Source organism: Rhea pennata, chromosome 1 (genome assembly GCF_028389875.1).
Source record: "Rhea pennata isolate bPtePen1 chromosome 1, bPtePen1.pri, whole genome shotgun sequence".
Taxonomy (NCBI): Eukaryota; Metazoa; Chordata; class Aves; order Rheiformes; family Rheidae; genus Rhea; species Rhea pennata.
The window spans coordinates 102,411,942-102,438,916 of record NC_084663.1 but is presented as its reverse complement, the minus strand read 5'-3'; the positions used below and the strand labels follow the sequence as shown (position 1 = coordinate 102,438,916).

General features: G+C 38.1%; 1 protein-coding gene across 5 annotated transcripts in view; it reads left to right on the top strand.

The window, feature by feature from the left end:
- POU2F1 (POU class 2 homeobox 1) overlaps positions 1-26,975 on the top strand; it is a 109,166-nt gene that overhangs the window by 52,277 nt on the left and 29,914 nt on the right. For 3 of the 5 annotated variants that reach the window (XM_062572715.1, XM_062572705.1, XM_062572722.1), the window contains 4 exons: positions 11,310-11,375; positions 18,392-18,492; positions 23,188-23,307; positions 25,056-25,235. In XM_062572715.1, coding sequence (XP_062428699.1) covers positions 11,310-11,375; positions 18,392-18,492; positions 23,188-23,307; positions 25,056-25,235 — 467 coding nt within the window. Of the gene's footprint in view, positions 1-11,309; positions 11,376-18,391; positions 18,493-21,483; positions 21,538-23,187; positions 23,308-25,055; positions 25,236-26,975 lie in introns of all 5 variants that reach the window. The other 2 variants (XM_062572743.1, XM_062572731.1) reach the window with 2 other exon arrangements.

Below are 26,975 nucleotides of genomic sequence, written 5' to 3'. Positions count from 1 at the left end.
CAGTTCACACCAGGATCTGTAAAGGTTTTGCATGTGTGTTTTCCATTAATTTGTTCATTAAACACTTGGTATTTAGCTCTAGTTATCATTTTATCTCTGCTGCTAATTTTGGCTGCTGCAGAAAACGTAATAAACATGCACTGGTGACTTTGATTTATGTATTTTGAGAGTGAACTGTAGTATATTTAATGACAAGTAGTGTGGAGACTCCTGAGATTTGAATTGAGCCTGAATTGCATGGTTGTTAAGTCATATACAGAATTAGTCTATTCTTTGTAGAGACCCCTATTCATCAAACTAGACTAGTAATTACTACTTTATTAATGTAGAGGAAAGGGAAACAGTATGTTTGTGTAATGTATTATATTTTCACTTACAGGTAAGTTTGAAAATAATATTTTTAAGTTCTGAGAGCCTGTCCTCATTATGTGACTGGACACAGGTTGGGAAGACTAATGCTTTTTGGAATGCGCATACAGGGATATTTCGTAAATGTAGTAGATCATGCAGCTGCTAAAACAAATACTGTGGTTAAATATTTGAGCCTGACATAAGTAGTGTTCATATATGCTCAGATAACTGTGCTATGATTTACATATTTGAAAATATTCATTTTACTCCAGAGCAGTCCTTGGTATTTTTAATGTGTTTTGCAGTAACAGTCAGAAACTAACAGTATTGATGCAGTCTTTCTTGTTTGGGGTGTGTGGGCAGAATAGTTAAAGATCCCCTGGGTTTGGTGGCACAAATTGTGCTTAGGCTTGCATTTGAATGGAAAATAATGCTTTCAGCAGCTACTGCATGGGTGGAAAATGGGTTCCCATAAACGTCATCACAGCATGTGACCGTAAAGAGGCAACCACCTCTGTGCATGGGCAAGGAGCTGCTGGGAGCCCCGTGGGTCCACGAGCGGGACCTGGCCCCTTCCCCGAGAGGGAGTTTGGGGTCGTCCCCCCACGCCATCCTGGGGTGGTTGGTGCATAGGAGTGCTCCTGCTTCTGCAGCGTCCCGGGAAAGCCCGCAAGCTTTCGCAGTTTTTAGACTCCCAGCAGTGCTGTTTGGCAGACAGGGTGTTCTTAGGTAGTTTTTTGTCAAATTTTCAAAGTTTTTACAGGTGCGGTTCCTCAGCCCTCCCTTGCGTTTTGCTGATGTAATTTCGCGTCAATCTTCGTTTCACAGTCTTTCTCTACTGCTTTTGTCTCCTGCAATGCTTTCCTGAGAAGCAATGTAGGGCATGAAGATCTTGTAGAAGTAATTAAATAATAAAACATGTTTACTAAATCATACACATGTGCTCCAGATGTTTAATATTTGTACGTGGAAAGTATTCCAGCTTTGACGAATGAGTGACTTGAAAGGAAAGTGAGACCCACGTATATATGTGTGTGAATAAAAGCTCAAAAGGGTGTCTCCCTTCAAGTATTTACATTTAAAAAATAGTTTTATAGCATGATAAAAAGATTCTTGCATAACCTTGTAATGCTATTTTTATGTGCAAGTTTACTAGGAAATGAGTATCAGTTCTAACAGTGTGAATTCACGCCTTAGGTGTGGTAGAATCAAAATGTGATTTGCTCAATTTTTGTTAATTTTTAGTTGAAGTAGAAGCAGGTGAGTGCCTTCCTGCAACTATGGAAAAACTGTTACGGTGGTACTGCTCTGTGGTAGGTGCAGTGTGCTAGTTAAATAACCCAAATCTGCTCTTTTCAAATAGTAATGATATTCTGAGTTTGAGTTTTTTGAATCAAGTTCCTGGTGTCAGTGCTTATGACACACTTAGGCGGTTAGTGTAAAAAATAAAAGCATCTCAAGCCATTATGTGGTAGTGATGAAAACCTTGAAAACATAATATGAGTGAAACATGAGTTCTTAAATCAAAAGATATAAAAAGCCAATGTTCGTTACTCTTCAAAATACTCCATGATTTCTAAGTAAATGTTATGGCTGTTTTATGTATCAAAGTTGTGTTTTTGAACACAAAGGGTTCACTGTGTTGCAGACTTGCTAGACTTGCACTGAATTGGTATCCTTTGCTTCTGAAAAGATAACATTCAACAGAATGAAAAAAACCCTTTTATGTGGGTATAATTCTGATACTTTCTTATATGCTCTAACTTGTAGGCGGAGAGGGGAGGGCAGAACTGTTCAGCTGATGCGCCAGGATGATTGCATTAGACATGAGTTTTAAATAAGGCCCAGTTTACTTGTGAAAACTGTAACACTAGCACTTTGGATGAGAGTGCCATTCTTTTATTTTCCTCTTTCCCTTCCCTGCCACTAATATATATATATATATATTTTTTAACTCTTTCCCGTATGGTTGCAATGTGCTACAAGTTTGACATGGTCGTGGTTTTCTTGCTATGAAGATGATTTTATTAAACATAGTTACTACCTTCTAGACAAGAAATGGCTGTCAGATTTAAACAAACAAAAAAAACCAGCACAACAAAACTCTATTACTGATACGTGAGTACTTGGGAGTGTCTGTAGTCCTGTGCTGCTCTTGTTTAGCCATCCCTAGGCTTGATCTTGTTCAAATAAGGTATGTGAAAGAATTTTGAAAGACTATTTATATAATGAAAAGTTTGAAAGAATAATCATGTTTGGAGTTTGTGAGAGAGAAGTAAAATTAGATATAGACGATAATTTCAATTCATACTAATTTTGTGATGACCTCTAATTCTAAACCAGGCCAATTTTGACTTTTCCAGAAAACTACCCTTTGGGTTTTAGCACAAGCTTAGCAATTTTCAGATAAAATCAATTTTTTGATGAAGTCAAAGATTGTACCTAAAATTAGAGCTTAGTTGCAGTTTTAACTGCTGTTTGTCCATAATTACTCAAAGAGGATTGTGCCACCTTTAATAACTGTTTATTTTACTGAAGTGTGTCATGTTTTTTACAATGCTGTGGAGCTCTGGTTGATGAAATTTTTGTTAGGTTTCATTTCCAAGCCTCATTCCACAAGGTAAATGTCTCGAGTTAAAATGTAGTAGCTCTGTGTAATGCGAGTTTAGGGCTAGTGCCTGTCTACTGTTCTTGGCTGACATGACATATAGAAAGCAGTCTTACTCTAAATATTTCCTGGGTTCGCTGACACAGTGCTAGCCATGCGCTACTTTCAAAGCTTCTGTGACCAATCTTTTTCAGCAGTTCTCCAGGATAAAATATAGCAGAGGCTGATACACTAATGAAGGCAGTATGCTGGTAAGCTATGGTAAATAGCATATTCCATTTCCTTGCATCATTCCAAGTACGCTGTTTGAAAATGAACTAATGTATGGGTGGTTTATCGGGTAGTGTTGCCATGTTGTGTGAGAAGGCTTGCCTGGGAAGTTTATAAAGGTCACACTTGTCAAACAGAGCTGCCTAGCGGCAGAAATATCCTAGCTGTCATTGAGGGCATGTAGTAATTGACACTTCATTAATATATGGAAACATGTCTAAATAAGAATGAAGATTTCTCTTCCCCCCCCACCCCATAAAGGTATTTTAATGGAAGAATATTGATAATAATTTTGTCTTTAATTCTGCCTTATTTGTAATTTTAAAAAGAGAGAGACAGATACCATCAAGAATAAGGTTTTAAACAGCCTTTCCCTGTAGTTGGTAATAACCATTGCTATTTATATCATTTACTTTTTTAAAAATGTGTATGCACACACACATATGACATTGGGTAATAATTTTGTTTTGAGGACATCATACAGATTATGTCCTAACAAACTTACAATCTATGAATTGGGCATAATAAATGGGGGGAAAATTAGAAAGAATAAAAGAGAAGACACAAAAGCAGGTGAACCACGTAGCCTGAAGGGGGAAAATGAGGTTTCCTTTCGAAAAGGTAAGCAACTTTATCAAGTATAGACACTAGAACTGAATAAATAATGGCATGTCAGTGGGAGAAACAGCAAAGCAAAAGCATTTTTTTGAAGTGAGAAGATACGGAAGTTAATGTAACTATAGTTATTTGGCCAAAAATTTTGCACTTAGGTAATAAGAAAGATAATAAAATTGTCAAAGACTAGAGTGGTCACTGGAAGAAAAGTATGTGTGTTTTGCTGAGTTTAGTTTTGGTAGTCAATTTATAAGGTTTTGTTTTGATAAGCAGGTTAATAGAGGTTGCAGTTCAAATGTATCTTTGTGTCAGTCAACTTTTCATACACAATCAGGAATAGCGAATAAACTTTTGTTTTTTCCTTGTTAGCTGTCAAGGTGATGTTGATGGTATGGCTAGCACCATGGTACCATCAGAACATCTACTAACACAGCTTCAGGGACATCCTTCCCTGGCCTTTATTTACTGTTTGCTTATTCTGTTATTTGATAGAAGTCATCCATCACTACACATGCCTGCTTTTAACGGTCACTTCCTGCATTCATCTGCTTTTGATACTGCACCTGTGTTCAACCAGCTCAGCTCAGACTCTCATTTGTGAAAGATCCCAAAGACAGCACTACTGTCATCTTACCCTGCTACTGGCTGCCAAGAGCTTAGCTGATAATAAAACGGGCACTTGCTTTGAGAAGTGCTTGGCTTATTGTACTGTTTGTGTCCAAACTCTACTGATGGAGCAAATGGGTCATCTCACAGCGCACTCCAAATGCTTGCACGGAAGAGTGCAGTTTGCCAAAGGTCTCTGAGCTATGGTGGCGTACCACAGAGATCTTAACAAGGACACCTGAATGAGTAGAAAACCAGGCTGGAAACAAGCTATTAGGGCAACCTATTCAGCATGCACATGTGTCTCTGCAGTTAGCAACAGCTTCCCTTCTTACCTTTTTTTCAAGCGGAGATCGCTCATGTTAAATATGTAGTGGGGAACGTCTTGTGTTAAGCAGAGATACAAACCTAAACAGAAGAAGAGGTCAAGCATGGAAATAAATTTCAGTCAGTATCAGATGACTGAGAAGTCCCTTCTGTCTTGCTCGCTCTCTAGTTTGAAGAGATGGTGCTTGAATTCACTTCAGAAATCAGGAGGAGAAAAGTACAGCTAGCTTATATATGTGTGTGTGTGTGTGTGTGTGTGTGTGTATACACACACATTTATTTAATTAATTATACACACGCACACATTTATTTAATTCATATTAAAATCTGTAGGTGGGTGGTCCAGCCCTGCAGTTCTCAGCATTGATTGTCACACTTTTTTTGTCCATGATGAGATTGTGGAATATTAAGTGTTGCGATGTATGTGTCACACTTTATTTTCTATGTAAATGCTCTTGCTGTTTTGGAAGCTGAAATTTGAATGGTAAACAAACTGTTTAAAACGGCTTAATCTAGGGTTATAGTTCTTTAGCACGTTTAATTCTGTGGCCCACAGGGGGATTGATGGCTCTGTAGACTAAAGCCTCTTTTCTATTCTCCAGTCCTTCAGCATGTTTTATGGTCCAGTAGCAAGTATGCTGATTATCACAGGTGGTTCAAAGATGCAACCTAGGTTTAAAGTGTCCCTTTAAAAAAATCCCAACTCCATAGCAAGCTTTGTTTGGCTATCTTGTGTATACTTGTGGACGAGGTTAACAGTAGGGGAGGTTTTGTGTGTGGTGATTTTTTTTTTTCTTTTCTTAACTGGGAAGTCACTGGGAAGTATAAAACTAAATCCATTCTGATTTCACTCGGGATAGATTAGCAGGTGTCAAATGTTGCACAATACTTGACATATCCACTGCTGCTAACTTGGCCGTTGCAAAGGGATTACCAGATAATGAATCACCAAGCTCTTTAGCCATTTAAAAAGACTTGTGCTGTTTCCTTGCCTGAGTGTTACCCTCCTCGCTGACTAGCACCGTCTTGTGACAGTTCGTGTTAGGATGTGGAAAAGTCTGCACAGATGTGCGAGCGCCGGTTTGACAGCTCTGCGTTCAGCTTCTACCTTGCTAATTGTTTTCTCGGGATTATTTGGATTGTGCAGAAAGCTTTTTTTCCAAATCCCCTTTATTACTGAAGTTATTGTTGCCAGCAGGAATAAGATTAAAGGTGCTTAAGTCTGTAGAGTTGTTTCTAATTTGTACGTGTCATTTCGGTGGCATTTGAACAGAACTCTGTCTCCTTCCCCTCGCTGCTCCCCTGTGGTACTGTGCTCGAGTTAGGGCTGGGAAGGCAAGCTATTGGAAGAAATTTCATTTTGTTCCCTAATTATTATGCTGGCACTCGGGAGATAATTTTTCCCTTCATGCACTGCCAATTAATATGCAAATGAGCTGATAAATATTTATACCACAATTTAAATTATGCAGGGAGTGCTTTCAGTGTACTCTGCAAATGAATTGTTCATGGACTTCAAAGTGCTGGCTGCTGTGCTAACGAGGGGAGATTTGCATAAGGCCCTAATCAGGCGCATACTGATTAAGCTTCATTATGGAAACTGCCAGCTGCAATCTTTGTTTCTATTTTATTACAAAAAGGGGAACTTTTCACGCTTCAGTCGCCTTGACAATGTCAGACACAGCTAGTAGGAGAGACTAAAACTCCACAGAGCAACTGAAGTTTCCCTGTTCGGTTGAAGATTGCTATGGTGTAACTGAAGTTGTGTTTCTTCCCCCATCTCCCCGCTCCCTTGCTTGTTCGGTTGAGAGCAGTAGTGTAGATTTGATAGAAATTGTCATTCTCCCTTTCCTTGGACTGTCTGAACCTGTAGAGGATACCGCAGCAATGCTGGACTGCAGCGACTACGTTCTAGGTGGGTACCAGCTCAGCTCTTTCTTATAAGCGTTTAATATGGAAATAGAGGGTGTGAGGTTGACTATGCATAGAAGCTTAATCACATATGCAGAGACTAGAGAAGGTATGGGTAAGGCTGAAGCTCACCAGTGAAATGCCAGCAAGTAACTCCCTGATATATATTATGTATATATGTATACACACACACACACACACGCACACACATATATATGTATATAGCTATATAAGGGAAATATATGTATTTTCCCCTTTTTTTTCAATCCAGGAGACTCCTTTTCCTCTGTGCAGCAGAGAGTTGCTGTTAGGCTTGGGTAATATTAATACAGACTTCTCCCATTTAGGATTTTAATCTGAGAAACGTTTGGCTTCTAACAGGCATTGAGGCTGAGGACTTGACTTGCATATCCATGTGTTCTGAATATTAAAACATTAACCAAAAATAAGAGAGCGAGTCCCAGGCTCAAAGAATTTACTAGCTGCATTGAGCCATTCCCCAGCAGAACGTATATTATGTTTGTGTAGTTTTAATGTAATAGCAAGGTTCTTCATGCATAATAGAAAATAAGGTGGAGTCCACAGTAGTTGCCATTGATACTGTTGTAAGCTGTGCCTAAGGTTACTGAGATAATGTATTTGCAGAGCTGAGATTCCATTAGGACTACAGAGCAGACAAGCTGTAATTTCTTCTTTGTGTAATTTTTATTTGTAATAATTGATTGTCCCAGTTTGACAGAAGGTGTTTATTTTCAAAGCTCTTTCCCCAAAGCCCAAGATAAAGATTCCTTTTTCTTTTGATTCCATTATAAAAGGTCATAGATGATTGAAGACAATACATCTTAAAGCAGACGTCCAAAAATTGTTTCTGAACTTGAAGTGGTTCTCTGAAAATGAATTCCTACTGTAAGCTTCCAAGTGATTCACTGAGTGTTTAGTATCTTTTCACTCAGGTTGAATTTTTGTTCTTCCATGTGGATCAGTGAATCATTTATATTGGTTCTGATGGAATATAAGGCACTATAACAGTAATGGGTGAAATGAAACAGTTAATGAAATTCTGTATTTAGATTTTTTTTTTTTTTTATGTTTTACTAGATAGGCACAATTCTGAATACTCCAGGTTTGTCCAGTATTTGCTTTTTATTTCTTTTGAATACCTTTTGAAACATTACTGAGGGACTGTGAAAACCTGGCACAGTGCTGCCTTGTGTCACACTCGGCTCCGCTAGCAGAGTAGCGATGCTGAATGTATTTGCTCCTGAGAGTTTGATTTCAATCATGCACCTGCTGCTTTCGATCCTTCCTCCTGTGAAGTTTGTTTTTAGATAATGTTGGCAGAAACTTGTAGCCTAGGGCCTTTATTTAAAACCCAAGAAAGGTCTAAAAGAAGGGGAGGGGGAGGGCATTAAGACTTTCTTTAGCCTATTTCATTTGTTTATTCTCTTCATTTATTCATTATTTAGGTTATTCTTTTAATTCAATCAGAAAGCTTATGAGCTTTGAGCTTTAAACCAAATCATCTTATTTTATTGGCTGTGTAATGAATCTGTAGGTTCTGTACCTGCAGGTATATACGTATTTTGCTGGTAGCAGTTTTCTGCTTTAGATGTATGTCATACTATTTGCAGCCATGGGAATAGCAGCACTGTTCTTAATGTTTTCCGTGCAGAAAGCTCCCATATTGAACAAGAAATAGTCAGCTGGTGAAATAATGGATGCTATCCTTATTTTGAACCTCAGCAGTGCTAGAATGATGTTTCTTCATCAGGCTTGCTGCTTTTTTCTAGTAGTATTATTTGATGTCCGTGTCAAGGATGAATCTTCATAATAAAACATTCTTGATTTAGTCGCTTCTACTTGGGTGAACTTTGTTATGCCTTGTACTATCAAACACTGAAGACCCTTTTTAAAAGGGTTTATTTTGCAGTACGGCCTGACAGAAAGCCATCTCTAGGTCGCTCTATGGAAGGGGGTCTGTACAACTGTTAACTTTGTCCTTTGCCAACTTGCTGGTCATGCAAAAGGTACTTTCTAAGCACTAGCTGTATGAGCCACCTTGTACAGAGGGAATATTCACTGCATGCCCTGGAGGATTGTGCACAGCTCAGTCCCGTCCCTCTCCAGGGTTGCTTGCTTAAACTACCATTAGTATCCTGCATGGTGGCTCCAGGACTTCAGTTTCTGCAGCAAAGTAGCACAGGAGGCTCAGCTTTGCTTTTACCTTGCAACAGCTTCTAAAAGTCGATCAGTGAATGGATCCCATGTTCCTGATAGATGGTCTTGTGAACCTGTGCTCTCCCCTTCTGTGATCAGCCCTATCATGAGCTCACACTGTCCTTGTACGCTAAATTGTATCTTCCATCCAATAGCCCAGCAAGCTAGCTCACTTTCCACAAAAATATATATGTTGGACTTACAGGCTCTCTTTGCTCATTTTCCTGCTGGATGAGCACTCTTCATCTTGGGGTCTGAAGAGAAGTCTCCCATTAACTTTTCTCTGAACCTAAACTAATTTCAGTAGCCAGTGGTGTGTCAAGGAACAAATTAATGCTATCAAATGAATGTTGCCTACAATCAATTTAAATAAATGTGCTGTGCCATTACTACAACAATAAACTCAATTTAAGGAATGCACAACTACTACATAAAAACATAATTTAAATTTGTTTTGTGCACAGATCCAGCAGCAAGGAGTAGCAGCCCAAGCAACCTATTTTCTGTATGGCCAGTAGAACCATATTCTCTCCTTTTGTAACTTATCTCATGCTATACAAATATGAAAAATAATAAAATAAGGAATTAGGAAGCAATATTTTCTATGTCTGCAGCCTTGAGAGAGCTGTCTGTTGAGATGGTGAACTCTTACCTTGAATCCGCTAAGAAGATCTTGTGAGGAACAGGGCAAAACGTCCAGCCTTTTGCTGAAATGTGGGCAGGAGCATTTTGTTTGAGTGCTTGTCTCCTCTTGCTCCTTGCTTGAAAAAGCAGTGTAACGCATCTGCCTTTATAATGAGAGTAACTTTGATGGGGGCATGTTTCAAGCCAGTTGAGGTATCTTTTATATGTGGCTGACATTCAACAAGTTTTCTCACAGTCAGTAAAAACTTTTTGAGACTAGTTGATACTCTGAAGAAGCTGAATTACCTTGTTAGGAAAAGGTTCCCTTTTGTTGTAGTCCTCCGGATTTTCCATGCCCTACTTGGTTCAGCTGCAATGTTTGTTTATGGGGAAAATTATGTCAGTTTTAAAAATACTGGTACGCCTTAAATTGGTTTTCCTTAGAGCATGCTGAAGTTCCTCTAAATTTGAAGTGATTTCTATCTTTTCTCTCATATAGGCTCTTCTGTCTGCTTCTTACTTCCAGGAAAAATTCAGTGCGACTCTTTGTTCAGGCATTAACTAATTTGTTCCTTGAGTTTTGTTCATACTGGTATTACCTTTCCCTGGCTCTGTCATCCTGAGGATGACACCAGTTTCCTCTGGGCAATAGCAGGTGTTAATACATAGCTATAGACCAGATTCTCATTTTTATTTTTCCTGCAGACTGTCAAGCAGTGAAGAATCCAAGAATCCTTGGAAATATTTGGGGAAAAGTTACAGCATTTAATACTGTTACTGTATTCCTCTTCAGCCTATTGGTATTTTGGAAATTATTGCCTTGATGGAAGCAGACAATCAGTCACATTAAGTATACCTAGCAAGAGGATATCCTGAACTAAAAGATTCATTTTTAGGTCATTGAGCTTGTATTTAACTGGTTGTGGGAATGGAAGAATTGGTTTAAGGATTTGCTTATACCTCATTTTATCAGTTGGTCTGTGTTCAGATTCTTTTTATAATTATGGTTTGTGATAATGTGGTATGCTGAGGTTAGTGGCAGGGAATGAGGAGGTAATAAGCTAGAGAGCTGATGCTGTATAGAGAACATCTGTATAGATTCCTATGTAAGGGAACTATATTCTCTGTCTGCCATCTGGAAAAGCCCTCTGCATTGCACTATATTCAGCTGATAAGCTTTGAAACTGAGAGCAGAATTGTCAATAGATTCATTCAGAGGGAGAAGGAAGAGATATTAAATTATTAGATATTAAAAATATGTAGGAAATATCAACTAAAAATATCAGTGACATTCCTATAAAATAAACATTTAGATAATTGCATCTGTTTAATTATAACAACTGGATTTCCTTTTCTTATGGAAAAATAATGTGGACCGTGGTGGTCTGACTTAATGTTTTCTGAATCTTTATGTAGTTATTGTTTCTTTTGTTTTTTTTGCTTCTATGATTGTTTCACTGTGCTGAAAATTAGTAAGTCCTACCTATCTTTGCCATCCAACATTCTATCTTTTATTCCCTTAACACCATGTTTTCACATATGTGAATGATGACGGAGATAATTTGAAACAGCATTTAACCAGAAAACCCGGTGTTTTGTTCTGCTTCTGGGCATGTTTTTTTGTTGCATGATAAGCTGAATTAGGATAGAGTACATATCACGTTTTTGGTGTGTTCTGCACTTTACTCTTTGGACAAGAGGATATCAATAGGTATGGAGTTTTTTGTTTGTTTGTTTTTTACCCTGTTACTTTATATCTTTCACTTCTGTTTTAATGCAGACTCAAGAATGAACAATCCGTCAGAAACCAGTAAACCATCAATGGAGAGTGGGGATGGGAACACAGGTAAGAAATAGTGTCTTAGTGCACAGATACTTTCTGATGGAATTGAATGGGTGTGAAAAACAAAATTTCTTCACCAATCTACAGATTTTTTTTTTAAACGACTACTGTTTTTAAGATTTGAATACTGCTTGTCACAATATACTGAAAATAAATCATTAACCCTAGTGTATGCAGAGCACTACTCATGCATCATCAATATGTACATAGTAGTCCCCATCCCCCCTTCCTCTATCTGAAATGTTTCTGATAGCGTGGAAAGCCTGGTGGCCGCAGCTCTCCATAAAGCCGTCTCGTCCTTTCCTTTCAGAACCAACCTTCAGCTGCCTCTAACGCCGGCACTTTCTTTTTGGGTTGAAATTTTCCATGGTGGATGTGGGCCATTGGCTGATCTTGTTTCCATTTTAGACTTCATTCAAGCTATTGCAGCAGTTCTCAAGAACAAGGCAAAGGGAGAAAACATCATTTCTCAACGCTAAAAATGTTAGTGACCTTTTCTGTAATGTCTTCATGTATTAGAACAGAACCTTGAAATTTGGCAGAGGAAGTTGTTGGGTTGCACCTTTTGGCACATTCTGAAGATGTGGCTAAGTTTTATAAGCCCTTGAAGAAGCTTTCAAAGCCACTGTAACTCAATCACATGACTTAATTCTTTTCTGGAGGTCATTTAAGGTTCATTTTGGAAACAAGAGAAATGACAATTCTGAAAAGTATATAGAATTTTCTCAGAGCTCGGGATAGTCTTTGGGCAGAGGAGTCTTTAATTTGAAGAAACTTGTTCCTGTTGCTTTGAGAGAGGTCTAGCTTCCTTCCATGGGAAAAATAATTTTTCTCCTCTTGTTCGATAATAAGAGTTTTTGACTCAAACTATGATGAAATTAACAATTTATTGCATTTTGCACTGTTATCTCCTCATTCTGTTTACAGTGCTTTACAGCTAACAGTAACTGACAGTTTCCAATACTGATCCAAGAGGCTGAATGTTTTCTGCCAATAGAGGGGGTCAGTCAAAAGGGATTCAGCTCACTTATCAATGTGGTTTTTGTTACTGACATCTCAGTTTTTATAATTTCAATTGTATTGGTAATACGAGGGTATCATTCCTTTCTTGTACAAAAATGATTTATAATTAATTTAATACTCTTTTAGGATGATATAAAAGCATTATTTTCAAAAACCTACAGGCTGTAAATATTTCATAGTCATAGATAGCATCAAGAGAACAATGGCTTTAAATCTCCCTTTTCCATAAAATCATTGTAACTAGAGATGTGTTCTAAGAAAAACTTTGACCACAGTTCCGTGCATACGCTTTCTCTAAAGAGTGCCTCTCCTGATGGATGTCCTTGAATGCAACTTTAACTTTTAAGTTTTGCCTAAATTAAATTCTTAAAGAGGAAGAATTAGTTTGTTTTTAGGTAGTTCATTATCACATAAGTATTCACTCTGCCTTGGTAGCTTTGCTGTACTGAGGCAAATAGATCATCAGCGTAAGGACAGTGGTAACAGTATAAAGAAATTGCTGAATTATGAAGCTGCACATAGATACTTTTATCACAACAGGAGATAGAGTGCCTGTAGTTTTTATATTCTAATACTAAGGCTGCTTTATTACAAGTGCTTGATTATTCTCTTGATGGCATTTGTTTGGACCTTTCGCAAGCATTGCTTCTCCAGTTTAAATGTTCCCAGTCATTCATTTGAGATTTTATTGAATTTTTAAATGATGTAATCTAAAGGAGTCTAGAATTTTTGAAATCTCTTAGTTCTGCAGTCTTTATTTTGTTTTTACATGTAGTGCTCATAAGTCATTGGAAGTAGTGGTTAATAACATTCGTGATGTTCTCTGGAGGCTCAAACATCAATTACATTAGTCAAGTGGTAGATTTTTAAACCCTGAAAGGAATATTCATGCAATGTAGCTTCAGGTTTCTGACCAGGGAACTTAAGTTATGGTTCTAGGTTCTGTGCATTCTTGGTAAAAAGTCACCCTTTACTTAAATGCTATGGGGCTGGAAGTGCCATTGAGTGTACAGGATGTTAAATGCATGAAGATATATTTTAGGAAGACTGAGTTCTTATTTTTGTACCTTTTAGATAACTCCACTTGTTTTCCACTGAGGTTTGTAAGTCACTTGAGTGTCATGTGTAAGCTCTGCTAGTCTGTCTATTAATCCCCAGTGGATGTTTATTTGAGTCATTGCTCTTTCAAACCTCTAGTAAGCTGATGCAACTTGACAATTTCAGGAGAAATTACTATAGTGCATGAAATTTGCATCTGGCAGAGCTAGTGGCTTCAGGAAAAATATGATTGCCATTGGTAAAGATGACTTAATCAGAAGTTCTGTGAGTTAATAGCTAATTTTCATGGAAATTAGCAAACTAGGGTTCTGTCTTCTAACACAGACTATTCAGAGAACAAAGTCCCCTGAATAGATGATCACAACAAAATGCCTGAAACAAATTTTTACTTTTGAATTTTCATGCTAATTTTATTCTACTTTAAGCATCTGAAAAAGTAACCTGTATTTCAGAGGGAGGAAAAAAAAAAAAAAAAAAAAAAGTCTTGTGCTGGCTGACTGTTTCAGTCAGAACATGATTCAATGAACGGATCTCCAGTACTGCAGAATTACACAAATCTTTTCCAATCTTTGGCCATGTCTATACAGTCCACATAGTATCTACTGGAAAAGAGAAGGAAAAGCAAGACTATCTTGCAGCAAACTGATAGCCTTTCTTTTTCCTTATTGAGCTTGCAACATTGTCCAAAACTATTCAACCTTTTGTTCTTTTTTTTTGTTTAATGCCTGTTACTTTTTCAATGATGTGCAGGTGCAGTACTTTAAAGTATCTGCCTTGGAAAGCAAAAGACATAACTTCTATGAAAACTATAGTCTGTAACATGCATTGACATAGGCAGCAAAAATAAGTTTTGAAAGTGTAGTTTGAAAGAAATGTTCTAAATATTCTTCTTTCAGTGCTTCATTTCCTGAGATTGGATTTCCATTTTCCATAAAAGGAAAGCCTATGGAAGAGACACTGTGAAGCATGTGTTCACAGCTAAATTTTTAACCAAATATCAGAATTATATGTTTAAATTATGTTGATTAGGAATCAATGACTTCTAGGTAGTTGGGATCTTCTCCCTCCCCCCCCCCCCCCCCCCCCCCGGCTAAGTGTTCAGGACTCACGTTAATGGAATGGGAGGACTCAATAAGCAGCTCTCCTTTTTCTGAGCTGAGGAGGAGGGGTAAATGTAGTGCGGATGATGGGAGACACCGAGAGCACAGTGCAGGTACCTACTTACTCAACTTTTCCCTTCTGCTTCCCTTCCTGCATCCTTTCTTGCACCTTACTGACACCTCCCCAGACCTGCAGTCCCTCATTCCTCCTCCTCTTGTGTAGTTTTCCAAATATACCTAAACTGTGATAACTGTGACCTTGGATTTTGAAAGTATATATTCTTTTCCTAATTGCTGCTGCATTACGTCCTTACCTGTTCCGTTTTCTTCCTACCTTCATACTCTGCAGGCACGATCCCAAGTAATCCAAATTTGAGGTACCTTGGTTCTTTCTGTTTTTATTCTTTTCTTTGTGCTGCTGCTAGCCTGCAATAGTACTGAGCAACACGGTTCAAAAACCTGAGTTGCTGAAAATTAGTTGCGTTTAGTTTTCCTCCAAACCAGCTTCCTGAAGTTGCTCATCACTTGGCTCAATTTATGGCATAATTTAAGACTGCTTAAATTGCATTGGACTAGAAGGATGAAATTTCATATTCTGGCTTGATTCAGTCTAAGAGCTTTCTGCCACTGAGAACAGGGAGGGCTTGCTTTCCTATTACCATCTCCCTGACTTCCCTTTCTGTGCAGTACTATCCACTGCTTTGCACTACCTGCTGCTTGTCAGACCCTTGGCTAAGTTAATTGGTCTTACTCCTCTGGCAAAGCACTAACTTGCCTCAAACCGAGAGGGAACAGTTCACATGAATAGTCCTCTCTTCAGCTAGCAAGTTGAATTAACTTACTGCAAGGTCCATAAAGTATCAGAGGGAGTAGAACAGGAACAATATATCGGGGAGCAAGAAGAGCTCCTAGATACATATATATATATCTGGGATATATACATATATATACGTGTGTGTGTGTGTATATATACACACACACACACACACACACACACACACACACACACGTATATATGTATAGGTGCTGATGAGCTGTTAGATCTCCTCCAACAGTTCTGTGGGAGCTGAGATGGAGATGGAAAAGTTGTAAATACTTGTGATTGTTAAGAAGAGATAGGCCGTGCATCTGCCATATCTTTAATCATCATGTCTGTGTATTTAACCTTGAGTAGAAGTGGCACTGTGCTTCTTTCGTCCCTTACAGTGTGCTGACCTTCTGCATCTGAGAGCTCCATCTTCCAGTGTCCTTCTCCAATTTCTTGGCTTCCACAGGAGGAGTATCGTGTCCTTCTGAGCATCCTAGGGGCAAAGCCTCTTGCATGCTAGACGCAAAGTTTATTTTCCCCACTGTTCTTCAAAAGATGTAGGCATCTTGTGATAAATGCAAGGAGATGTGGTAGCGTTCCTTCTAAAACTTAAGGCTATGTGCAAAAGGGAGGTGACACTCTATTTTCAGATAGTAAGCTTAAGATGCAAGTAGAGCAGAGAGTGAACGGCAGGGTGTGGGACTTCTTTGACTTGGGTATATTGTAAAGGGATGGGTTTGAGGACATCGGTGAGAGAGTGTTGATCCTCCAAGAATCAATTTAAAGATAATGTTATTTTCTCTCAGCACTTGTCTAAGCTGGTTTTTGGGCCTGTGGAGATTTTAGCTCAGACTTGGAACTCAATTTGTTCAAAACTGTCAACCTTAGTAGAACGGTTTCACATTTCCACTTGAAGAGTCAGCCAAAGTGCTAACTGGACTATTTCTGTACACATGCACGGCAGTGCTCTTCGCATATGGTATCATGATTTGATGCTGTTTTGGAAGACAATTAACTAGACTAGCTTCATACCTTTATTTAAGCTTAGGTTTCCAGCTAGTTTTCTCAGAAAAAGAAAAATGTTTGGATCTTTAAGAATTTCTGCTTAGAATGAGGAATATTTGCTTCATACTGGGTTTTCTTATATTGTGATGGGTAGTGTTTTTTGAGGGCAGTATGCAGAGAAGTGTTGTTCCTGACGCAGGTAGGAAATATCTCATACAAAGCATTAGCATAAATGAGGCGGGGTAGACTGTTTTCTTTAATTACATTACCTATTTTCTCAAGAATGACTTTTATATCCTTAGTCAACCATCCTCCCATTCTCTTTGGACTTCTGCATTGACAGAGCTTTGCAGTTTTGGGGAAAAAAATAAAAGTAGGTGAGACCCTTCCAGCTCTTTCTAGCAGATCTTTTTTCGTTTTTATTTTTGAGGTTGCATTTGTCTAGTTCAGGCCAGTGATAGTTCTTCCATTCAGTTTGGATGCAACTGTAATTTAAAACTTATTAAAAGAAATAATTTTACATGATTAAAACTTGAATATTTTTAAGCTGTCTGTGGATCTTTGGCAGTAACATACTTTTAAGTCTGTAAACCCTGGCCCAAAACGCAGAAGGTGATGGAAAATTGATAAATTCTCTCTCCCATCCCAAAACAAAAAATACATCAAAGGCCCATATTTGGTACCTCTTCTGTAAGTGCTGGCAAGCTTGCCTGTCTATACTGTATCTGCATTTAACTGAACAGTGATCCCCATCTTTGAAATTTTGTTCCTATGTAAACTGTAGGTCAAACCAACTGTGTAAAATATTGGTGGATCATGTATCTTACCAGTAAATTTTTATGCCTCCTTAATTTTGCAGATCTTTCTTAGAAAGTAGATAACCTAGATTTTTTTTTTTTTTTTTTTTTTTTTTTTTTTTTTTTACTCAAAAACATAGATGATGGAATGAATTTTGAAGTAGGAGTTAGTTTAACATTTGTCCATAGGCATTGAACAAAGATATGATTGTCACTAGGGTGTAAACATGCAAGTCTAAACCTATTTTTACATATTTTAATCACCTCATTTTTAAGATGTTGTCATTTGTTCTAGAAATGTCACGCAGTTTTATAAATTGAAAATCTCCCTTGTTATTGTTAGCCACTGGAGATAGTAATAATACCCAACTTGCAAAAACAGTTTTTGCTAATATTGATTTTTATTATCTTCACACAGAGTGCTTCTTAAAAGGTTATAGTTATAGAAGTTATAGAAGAGAATCCTGTGATAGTTACTCTGAGAAAAAGAATTGAATATTTTTTTCACAAACCAGAGTTATTTCAGGTAGTTTGGGGGCTTTCATGTCTTTCAAGCTTTTTAGGGCTTCCTTTAGGAGGTAGAAGAAAAAAATGTAATAAAATCATCAGTTTGTAGCTATTTCAAAGTGGATGAGAACAAAAGCAAGCACAGTCAGTTATCTTATATAATGAGAGCTCTGCACAAATGTTCATGAAAATGCTGAAGTTTTTTTTTTTTTTTTAATCAAAAGAGCAAAATTTTCGCCCATAGCTGTTCATACGTGTTTATGGTACTTCCATCTTGCTCAAGTGTTATTTTCCTTGTCCTTGGTGAAAGCTGACTGTATATGAACTTTCTTTTTGCTACTTTCTGAGCCTCAAAATGGTCTTCAGCTATTGGATAGAGAGTGCATGCAAAATTAAAATGTAATTTAATCTTAGCAGCATGCAGTCATTCTGTTCTCAAACCATGGCAAAGGATGGTAATGATGTGCATAGGGCAATTAGGATAATAGAAATTAAGGAGACTATGGAGTTGATTTTGTTCAACTGACAAATGCTGTATTATCATGTCTGGAAGTGACACTGGTTCCTTCATTTCAGTAAAAACATCTCTGATTCTTGTGCTTCTTGAAGGGCTTTTCCACTCCATTCTAATGGGAGAATAGCAAGGGACCTAGGAATATCAAATCCTATTCGATTTGAATAAAAGTCGTAACTAATAGTTCATGTTATGTGTTCTTCCAGGCACGCAAACAAATGGCCTGGACTTTCAAAAGCAGCCTGTGCCTGTCGGAGGAACAATCTCTACAGCCCAGGCCCAGGCCTTCCTTGGGCACCTTCATCAGGTAAGAGAAAGACCCATTTCAAAGTAGGGAAGATTCAGGGCAGGTAGAAACATACCTTTTGTTGTATATTCTTTCCTTATGTGACTAATGGATAATTATGTAGAAGCAAGTATGCTTAGACGACATGTGTAAGTACCTTAGGTAGGAAAAGGTCCTGTGGGAGGCAGTCATTTCATTTCATTAGGCTATGACTGTGTGTCAAATAGGGTGAGACCTATCTAGAGGAAATAACCCCCTTTGGGGACTTTCAAATACTTACAGATGGTCTAAGGAAAAAAGTAATGGACACACCAAGTTGAAAGGCAAGGTCAGGGTTTTTTTTGCTAAAGGATTATATTAGCACATCATCTGCCTGAACAAGATCCTGAAGCTGTTACTGTCTAGGTAAGGCACGAGAAGTGGTGTTGAAGGGCAGTTAGCACTATACTCCAATCATTTGAGGTCTTACATGTTAACTAGAAATGTGAAATGATTGTACTTATTAAGTGTGTGTGTGTGTGCATATATATATATATATATATATATATATATATATATATGCACACACACACACATACATAGATATATATAGAGACTATATCTATATATGTAAATATAAAGTGTGTGTGTATTTATTTAAGAAAAAGGTTTTTTGAAGGACATGTTTGCCACATGATATTCAGATTTCTTCAGGTTTCTACCTGCTACCTTTCCTCCCCTCTGCTGCTACGCTGTTTAGGGAATCAAAGCTGAATTTCGGATATAGGCTGAAGGGAAACGGGGCATCCACAGACAAAGCGGAACATAAGGAGGATTTTAGGGTCCTTCTGTTGTTGTTGTAGTTTCTTTTGGTAGTTTTCTGCCTGATCACACTTGATGTATGAAAACAAATGTCCTGCTTTCTTTCCCTTCCTTGGCACTAAGTTTAAACTATAAAATACTGTAGCTAATTGGATGACCTTGAATGCTTGAGGTCTGGGGTTGCACAGTTATCGTGGTATAATTGAGATACTGAAGCTTTTATACCTTTTTTTTTTTTCTTTTGGTAGCGTTCTGAACTGCCATTTCACTGTATGGAACATTCGATACTTTTTGTCATATAATTATAATTTTCCTAGTAGATGCAGTTATGTAGGATGTAGGGAATGCCAGTGTTTGAATTTGTTAAACCTATAGGCTGTTGTAGGATGCCTTCGTGTGGAGAAAAGCTGACTATTTTTCATGGGTTGTTGGTATGTGTTCAGCATGGAGAAAAATGCAGATATTCTGAAGAGTTTTGTGTATTTGGTAGTTTGCTTTAGTTTTTTGGTATATAGATTGATCCAGGACACTAATTGTATTTAGCACAGTATTTTATCTTGCTTTGAAAATGTATTTATTTAAACAGCTGTCAGAATCTTTATAAGTTCATATTTGATAAAGCGTTACTCATTTCTTGAATGCTGATTGAAAGAAAAATCTCAGCTATTCTTTTATGCACCTGTGGGTATGTGGGAATCTTATGGTAAAACTGGCTGTCCTCTGCTAGTATGGCTGCTGTTAATGGGATGTGATTCAGTCTTAACATGAAGTGCTTTCCTCCAGACTAACACAAAATATTAGATACTAGGCAGCATTCAAGGAACGGTTTAGTTCAGTCTTTTAATTAGAAAATGTTTGTGTGGTAGAAAAGGGATCTAAATTACATTCAAAGGGACTTGGAGGTATATGCTGACTGTACCCAAGAGATGTATGTTTATAGTTTTTTTTTTAATGCTGTAATTGATATTATTACATTGATTATTTCTGACTACATTTTTTCCCTACTTCTAGTGGGAGACAGCCAGTTGCTTATTGTTTAGACTATGCTCTGTTCTGATTAGTCTCTGGGTTTGCTCTGGCAAACTATGCTTAACTCTCCCAGAAAAGCTCCTCCTCGTCACAGTTTATCTTAGCTGTAGAATATACTTAGTAAGTCTGATAGAACTTCATCTGAAGGGGTAGGAAGTGTTTTTAAAGTGACCCTTAGGGGCTGTCTGTATAAATATTCAGTTATTAACTTCATGTTGTGAATTTTAATTAAAACTCTCCTTTCTATGCTTACAGATATGTTGATGCTCTTTTAAGTGATTGAATATTACGTGGGGACATCTTTTCGTGTAGCACACAATGCCACCTTTTGAGTTGTTTTTTCTTGTCCTTATGTGTTACCTGGTTTTCAAACCTGGTCAGAGATGGAATTCACTGCAGAGGTTGTAACTTAGATCTTTGCAAGTATTAGTCATTACATAATACTGCTCCTTTATAATAGGTGTGGTGCTGAAAAAAAACAAGGAGAAATTGGTTAAAGTGGTCTTCAGTAATTGAGCATTTATCACTTGGTGTTACAGAAAAAAATCTTATTAGAGATTAGTAGACAGTGTTAAAAATATCAGCTTCTGAAACATCAATTTCTTTTCACTGCTACCGCACGAGAACTTCTTGGACTTGGCTGTTAACTGGAAACATTGAATTTAAGTTTTGAGCATACCTGGATCAGTACAACCTTCGCTAAGTATCTCCAGTCCTCAGTATCGAGATCTTCTTTTCGGTGGTTGAGGACAGCAAGTTCTTGAATAGGTTGATTTATGGAAGAGTTTCTGTGCTGTGGGTTTTATGCTAGGCTGGCGATTAGTTTTAACGTGCTGCCCACCATCTCCCAAAGCCTGTCTGGTATTTATATAGGAAGAGTCAACATCTCCACCTCTAAATGCTCTGTTGTCACTCAGGTTCCCATTAATATCTAGGCCCCTAGGCAGGAAGAAATAGCTCCAGCAAGAAGTAAGCAAAACGCAGCGCAAGGTGCATGTGGATTTTTCTCAGTGTTAAGCATAACCTCTATTTCAATCATTCAAGTGTTACAGGATGTGTATATGTGTAGTTGTTGGAGGAGTTATTTGTTGGTTGGGAAAGAAGGGGCTGTTCTTCTTACCTCTTTAAAGCTTTCCTGTGGCTCCTATGTTATTTCCTTCCTGCGTTTGCACTATGTCGTAGGTCCAGCTTGCTGGAACAAGTTTACAGGCTGCTGCTCAGTCCTTAAATGTACAGGTAAGGACTGTTTCCTCTTCCTGCTGTTCCTTCTGTCATTCTCCTTCACAAACAGGTAGACTGTCCTATTAGAGAGAGTTTTTAACCTATGATATGTCACCTTCTATTTTCATTTTGATTGGGCTTGCAGGAGATAGGTTTGGAAGGATAATAGTTCCACAGCTGTAAAGAAGGTTCGGGATTGTAAGCATTAAGGAACTGGAGATGTTTAAAATGTCCGAAGAGCAAAATTTTATGCTGGATTTCAGTCAACTGTTGTAATATAACATGAAAACTAGCTATAAAACTCTCGAATATTTCACATTCTTCCATTTCTTCCCTTATTTTAATCATTGCAAAGATTATATTGCCAGAATTACTTTGCAAATTGTCCTTTACTTCTGGTAGCTGAGTATATAGGAGTCTAATCTAACATTAACTGTGTAATGTGGCTAGTGTAGATTGTTTGTGTGAATAAAACCAAGTAATTTCAAAATAAGTCAGAGTACTTGCTGCTTAATAACGTACAGGAGACAATAAAGCTTTCAAACTTTTTATGTGGTCCCAAATGCTTCGTAGTGTATCCGTTAACATGCTGCTTCCCCTCGATAACTACATTAGGGGGCAAGGGATGTAGTTTTATAGAAATTTGGTTTCAGTATTTCTTATTATTAAAGAACGTTTGTAGTGCATTGCATAAAATGCAATAGAATGTAGACCCACTTATACATAATACCAATTTGGAAAGAAGAGGAGGTATAGTGACCTTCCTTTCTAAGAGGAAGGAGGCAGAAAATTGCCTTGGTTGCCATGGTAAACTTCCATCCCTGAGAGAGATGTTGGCAAACAGGCTGTATCTCCAGTGCAGAATGTTTACAGTCCTGCGCTGTAATTATCGCTCAATGACTGGCAGAATTAATCAGAGTCTTTATGTTAATTAGCCTGCTATGCAGTCCCCAAAACAGGTGGTGGAAAATATGCAAATCTATGCAGAATTTTAATGTTCTGCATAACCAATTTTAATTATCATAAAACTCTCTTCCCCCTCTTCATGCACTTGCATTTCCTCCCTCATGTCGTCACAATTTCTTCTTCTAAAAAATAAAAAGCCTTTTAAAGTGAAGCAGCATTCAATTAAATAAATGCTAAACTTTGATTATTTTAAAACGTTGTATTTATTGTGTGCTTTGCTGTCAGAAGATAAACATAGGAGGATTTCTCAAACCAGTTCCCTATAAGTCAACGACACGGTGACTTAGAGGTGCAGGATGCAGATACAGAAAATGGAAACGCAATCTCCTTTCCTCCATTCCATTGTTCAGGATTTTAGACAGTGAATAATTTTAACAACCTTTTCTTTCTTTATGGTAAAAGGTAGTGCTCGCCTCAGTTACATTGTGTAAAATGAAATAGGATCTGAAAATAATGTCAGTTACAAAAGACCTGAGAGTCTTTTTGTTTTGTTCAAACTGCATTATCTATAGACATGTTAGAGCAACCATAGCTGAGATGGTGAGCATATAGAGCCGTTGCTAAAACCCACTCTTAAAATAAACCCAAGGGCTTTTTGTATGTGGATGAAACAAAATTTCTGTTGTACAGTGTTGAGATAGCAGGGTATGCATTAACATCTGTTTTACACTATAAAGACTTGTATATTTTTTTCCCTAGTCTAAGTCTAATGAAGAATCTGGGGACTCTCAGCAGCCAAGCCAGCCTTCCCAGCAGCCTTCAGTGCAGGCGGCCATACCCCAGACCCAGCTCATGCTGGCCGGAGGACAGATCACCGGGGTAAGATTTGCCCGAGAGTACTGTAGCAAGCCCTCCTGTCTGTTGGATGATGGCAATGTTGCTGTCCTATTAGAATTGCCAAGGAAGGCTATTGCCGTTTCTTGCAATGTAGGAAGAAGCTTGAGTGAAAGAGAGATCAGAAAATAATTTCCTACTGAAAGTAGACTTTCAGTAATTCTTGTTTTCTGATTTTAGTTGCAAATATTTGCTTCAGGGAAAAAAAAAAGGTATTTCTTTCTCTCTGTTCTCAGTATCCTCCTCAACTCTGCAATGAAATGAAAACCTGGTGTCTACAAATAAGAAAGTCACTGATGTTATAAAGTTGAATATTTATTTCTTTGCAAGATTAAAATGAGATACGTGAACATGAGACTAAATCTTATCAGATACCTGAGCTATGATGAAAAACAAAAATGAGAGGAACTGCTGACACTAATCTTTTCCTTTTCAAACATGTTTCTCTTTAAGTGACTAGGCTGGTCCTTGACTCAGCCTACCTTTATTCAATGCTTCTGCCTTAACCTCTCAGTTTTGAGGGTTTTTTAAACCGCAGAGTTTTGGGAGGGATTGTGGGATAGCTTTTGTTTAAGGGTTATTGGGGTTGCTAAATTGTAGATGCCTTCAGTTATTTAAAGAAAAAGCAAGTTTGGGGAATGGGCTGGCTTGATGTTTTGCTCAGCTTTGCAGTTTTAAGACTTTGCATGTTAAAGAAGGATTTTAAGGCTAGTCATTCAAAGAACATATTTACCATTTGAAGTGTGAGGTTAGATCTTCTCCACACTTGTATGAAATGATGTCTTAATGTCATGATCAATTCTTAAACCCTTCTAGTAAGTTACTTGGTAAATAGACATCCGTATTTAGTTTTTTGATTAATTACATTTTAAGTGAGACTTTTTTAATAATAAAATCTGTTGGGCTTTAATAACTTATTTTTCTCATTTTCAAAAAGTATTAATATGTTTTATTTTAGGAATGTCTGCGATAGTGCAGCATTCAAGACTCCAGGCCTATGCAGACATAGACTGTAGCAAATATGGGCGTCAAGATTCATTTACATGTAAAGGAGAGACTGCTGCCACCTGTTTCATAGAGATAATGCTTGGGAAAGGCAAGGGATGTAAACTTGCCAACTCTATTCTATTTAAAAATAATAATAATAATAAAAAAAGCAGATGGGGAGACTTGGAGAGAAACAAATGGAGCTGATGTTCTTTACTTATATCTTAGGGCATAATGGAAATGATGGAATATGTCAGGGATTCATGCTAATGTGAAGCAGCTGGGGTGTTATCAGTTTGTTCAGTAGCCATAGCCAGCATTCCTGCTTCTCATTCGTCTGGCTAATCACTTGCTGTTCTGTTGGGTGTAAATTTCCTTTCAAATGCTGGCAGTACTGATTCTTTTCTTTTGCTTGCTACTTAATTACCTTTTTTTCCTGAAGCTCCTAGTCGAGCCATGGAGAAAACTTGGATGTTAATGTCGGTTCTGTAGGTTCCAGTCTAAGTACAAATGGGTCTGCTCATGCCGTTTGGTTTGCGTCAGTTTTGTGACAGGTTGATTCCTTCACCATGCTGAGTGGCCAGCTGTGCTTATTTAAGGCCAAAGTCATTGGCTAGTTGGTGGCTGAACTGTAGTAATAGTTCTGGGAATATCTGGTTAATATAACTAGGAATGGGCTAGTTGATGACTTTGCAGCTAAATGGCTCTTCCTTTTATTAATGGCTGTGTTTTCTAATTATTTATAGCTCACGTTGACGCCAGCCCAGCAACAGTTATTACTACAGCAGGCGCAGGCACAGTTGCTGGCGGCTGCAGTGCAGCATTCAGCCAGTCAGCAGCACAGCGCTGCAGGTGCCACCATCTCGGCCTCTGCTGCAACGCCGATGACGCAGATCCCTCTATCTCAGCCAATACAGATTGCACAGGTGAGCCTTGAGGCTTGAGAAGGTGGAAAATGAAGATGTTTGACTAATTGCATCATTCAAGTAAAATTTTTCTTCCATATTCAGTAAGCTTCTAGAATCCCTGAGCACTGTCAGTGTTTCTGTGCTAGTCCTGAGCAGCAGGTCGGTAGATATAGCGAAGAATGTGCACCGGCTGCTCATCAGTTCCGCTGGGCTTCTGAATTTGTTCCAGAATCTGACCAGATGCTCTGTTTTCAGAATTTCCCTCCCTATAGTTAGCTTAAGAAAGGAGAAAAAAGGGTATTGGAAAGATGCCTATAGAAACAACACTTGTTGAGACCTATGTGCATAGGAGAGAGATCTGCGTCTCACAGAGAACGCATGTTTTGACTCAGCACTTAATGCTCAGACTTCAGTGACAAAGAATTGGCACTCTTGTGTGTCTAGAGAGAATCTTGCTAGAATGAGTCTGGTGTCTGAATCTGTCCAGTTTTATGGTCTGCTGCTAAAGACTTGTTAATTCTTAAGTCTGAAGAGCTGCTTGCCAAGGAAATTCTGCTAACTAAGAACAGCAAAGATCCTCCTGAATCTTTCAGCATCAGCTTAATTCAGTGTGGAGAAGGTGGCACCACTGATTGTGGTTAGCATGTGCAGTGTAGAGACTTTTGAACTTCTGAAGATGGATAACTGAATGTATAGTACAGGCTTCTTCAGTGCTATGTATAGGTGATTGTGTCACCAATACTAAGGTCCACAGCTCTCCACAGTTTAAGGTTCTCAGTATGTAATATTTCGATCTGATTAGTTTAGCTGCGAAGTATTTTGAGTCCTGTGATCTCCAAGATTGCTGCTTCTAGCAGTGAGCAACTTCTCTAAGATTGTCTGACACTTTCTATTCAATCTATTTTCACTTGCATTCAACTAGGATGAAGTGTCAAAGTAGTGAAATGGGAACTGATTAAGTAAGAGAATGGAAATGTTACAATTATCTGTGAAGCCCACTGGCAAGATGTGCTATTCCTTTATTGTGCTAGCCTACTTGCAGAATAACAGCCTGGTTCTGCTATCAGTTATTTTGTTAGCTGAAGTGGCAAAGCTTAGTCTAAAAGTTCTGACCTAGCTTAGTTGTCCTCACAGGGGCCGGTGTGATGCCACATCAAAAACTTACTTGAAAGGACAGTATCAATGTTGCCTATACAGCCCTGACACTGAGCCTTTTGTGCACTGTGACACTTGTGAGTCTAGTGACTAAGTACTTTCTCTCCTTTAAGCAAAGAATCCCAGTTCACTGTCATGATCTGGAGATGACTCAAGGATATTGTATTCAAGGAAACTCTTAGCTCTCAAGACTGTGTCTTCATTTTTTTTAAAAACCTTAGTCTATAGCCAGTAGGCCAGGTAGATTTCAAAAAAAAAAGAATGGGAAATGTTCTGGCAAGGAAGTTGATGATTAACCTCTAAAATTTTTGCATGCGCCTGTTGCAGAGTTCTCATTTGATAGTATGCAAGTCACTTTATCTGAATTTAAGTGGTTTACTGTTATGTGCCTCTTGTCTTCCAGGTGTCCAGTTTAAGATAGTGAGGTCTGCTTCACTGAAGTGCTGAGTGTTAAATTTTTATATTAATAGGAGCTGTACCTTGAACTTACCAGCCTTACGTTTGTCAAATATGGCACCAAAGTTAGTGTATGCTTTTTAATATGTTGTGCAGATGTGAGATTTTAGTAATCTCAGTGTTTTACTCCAGTAGGGTGCTATGAAG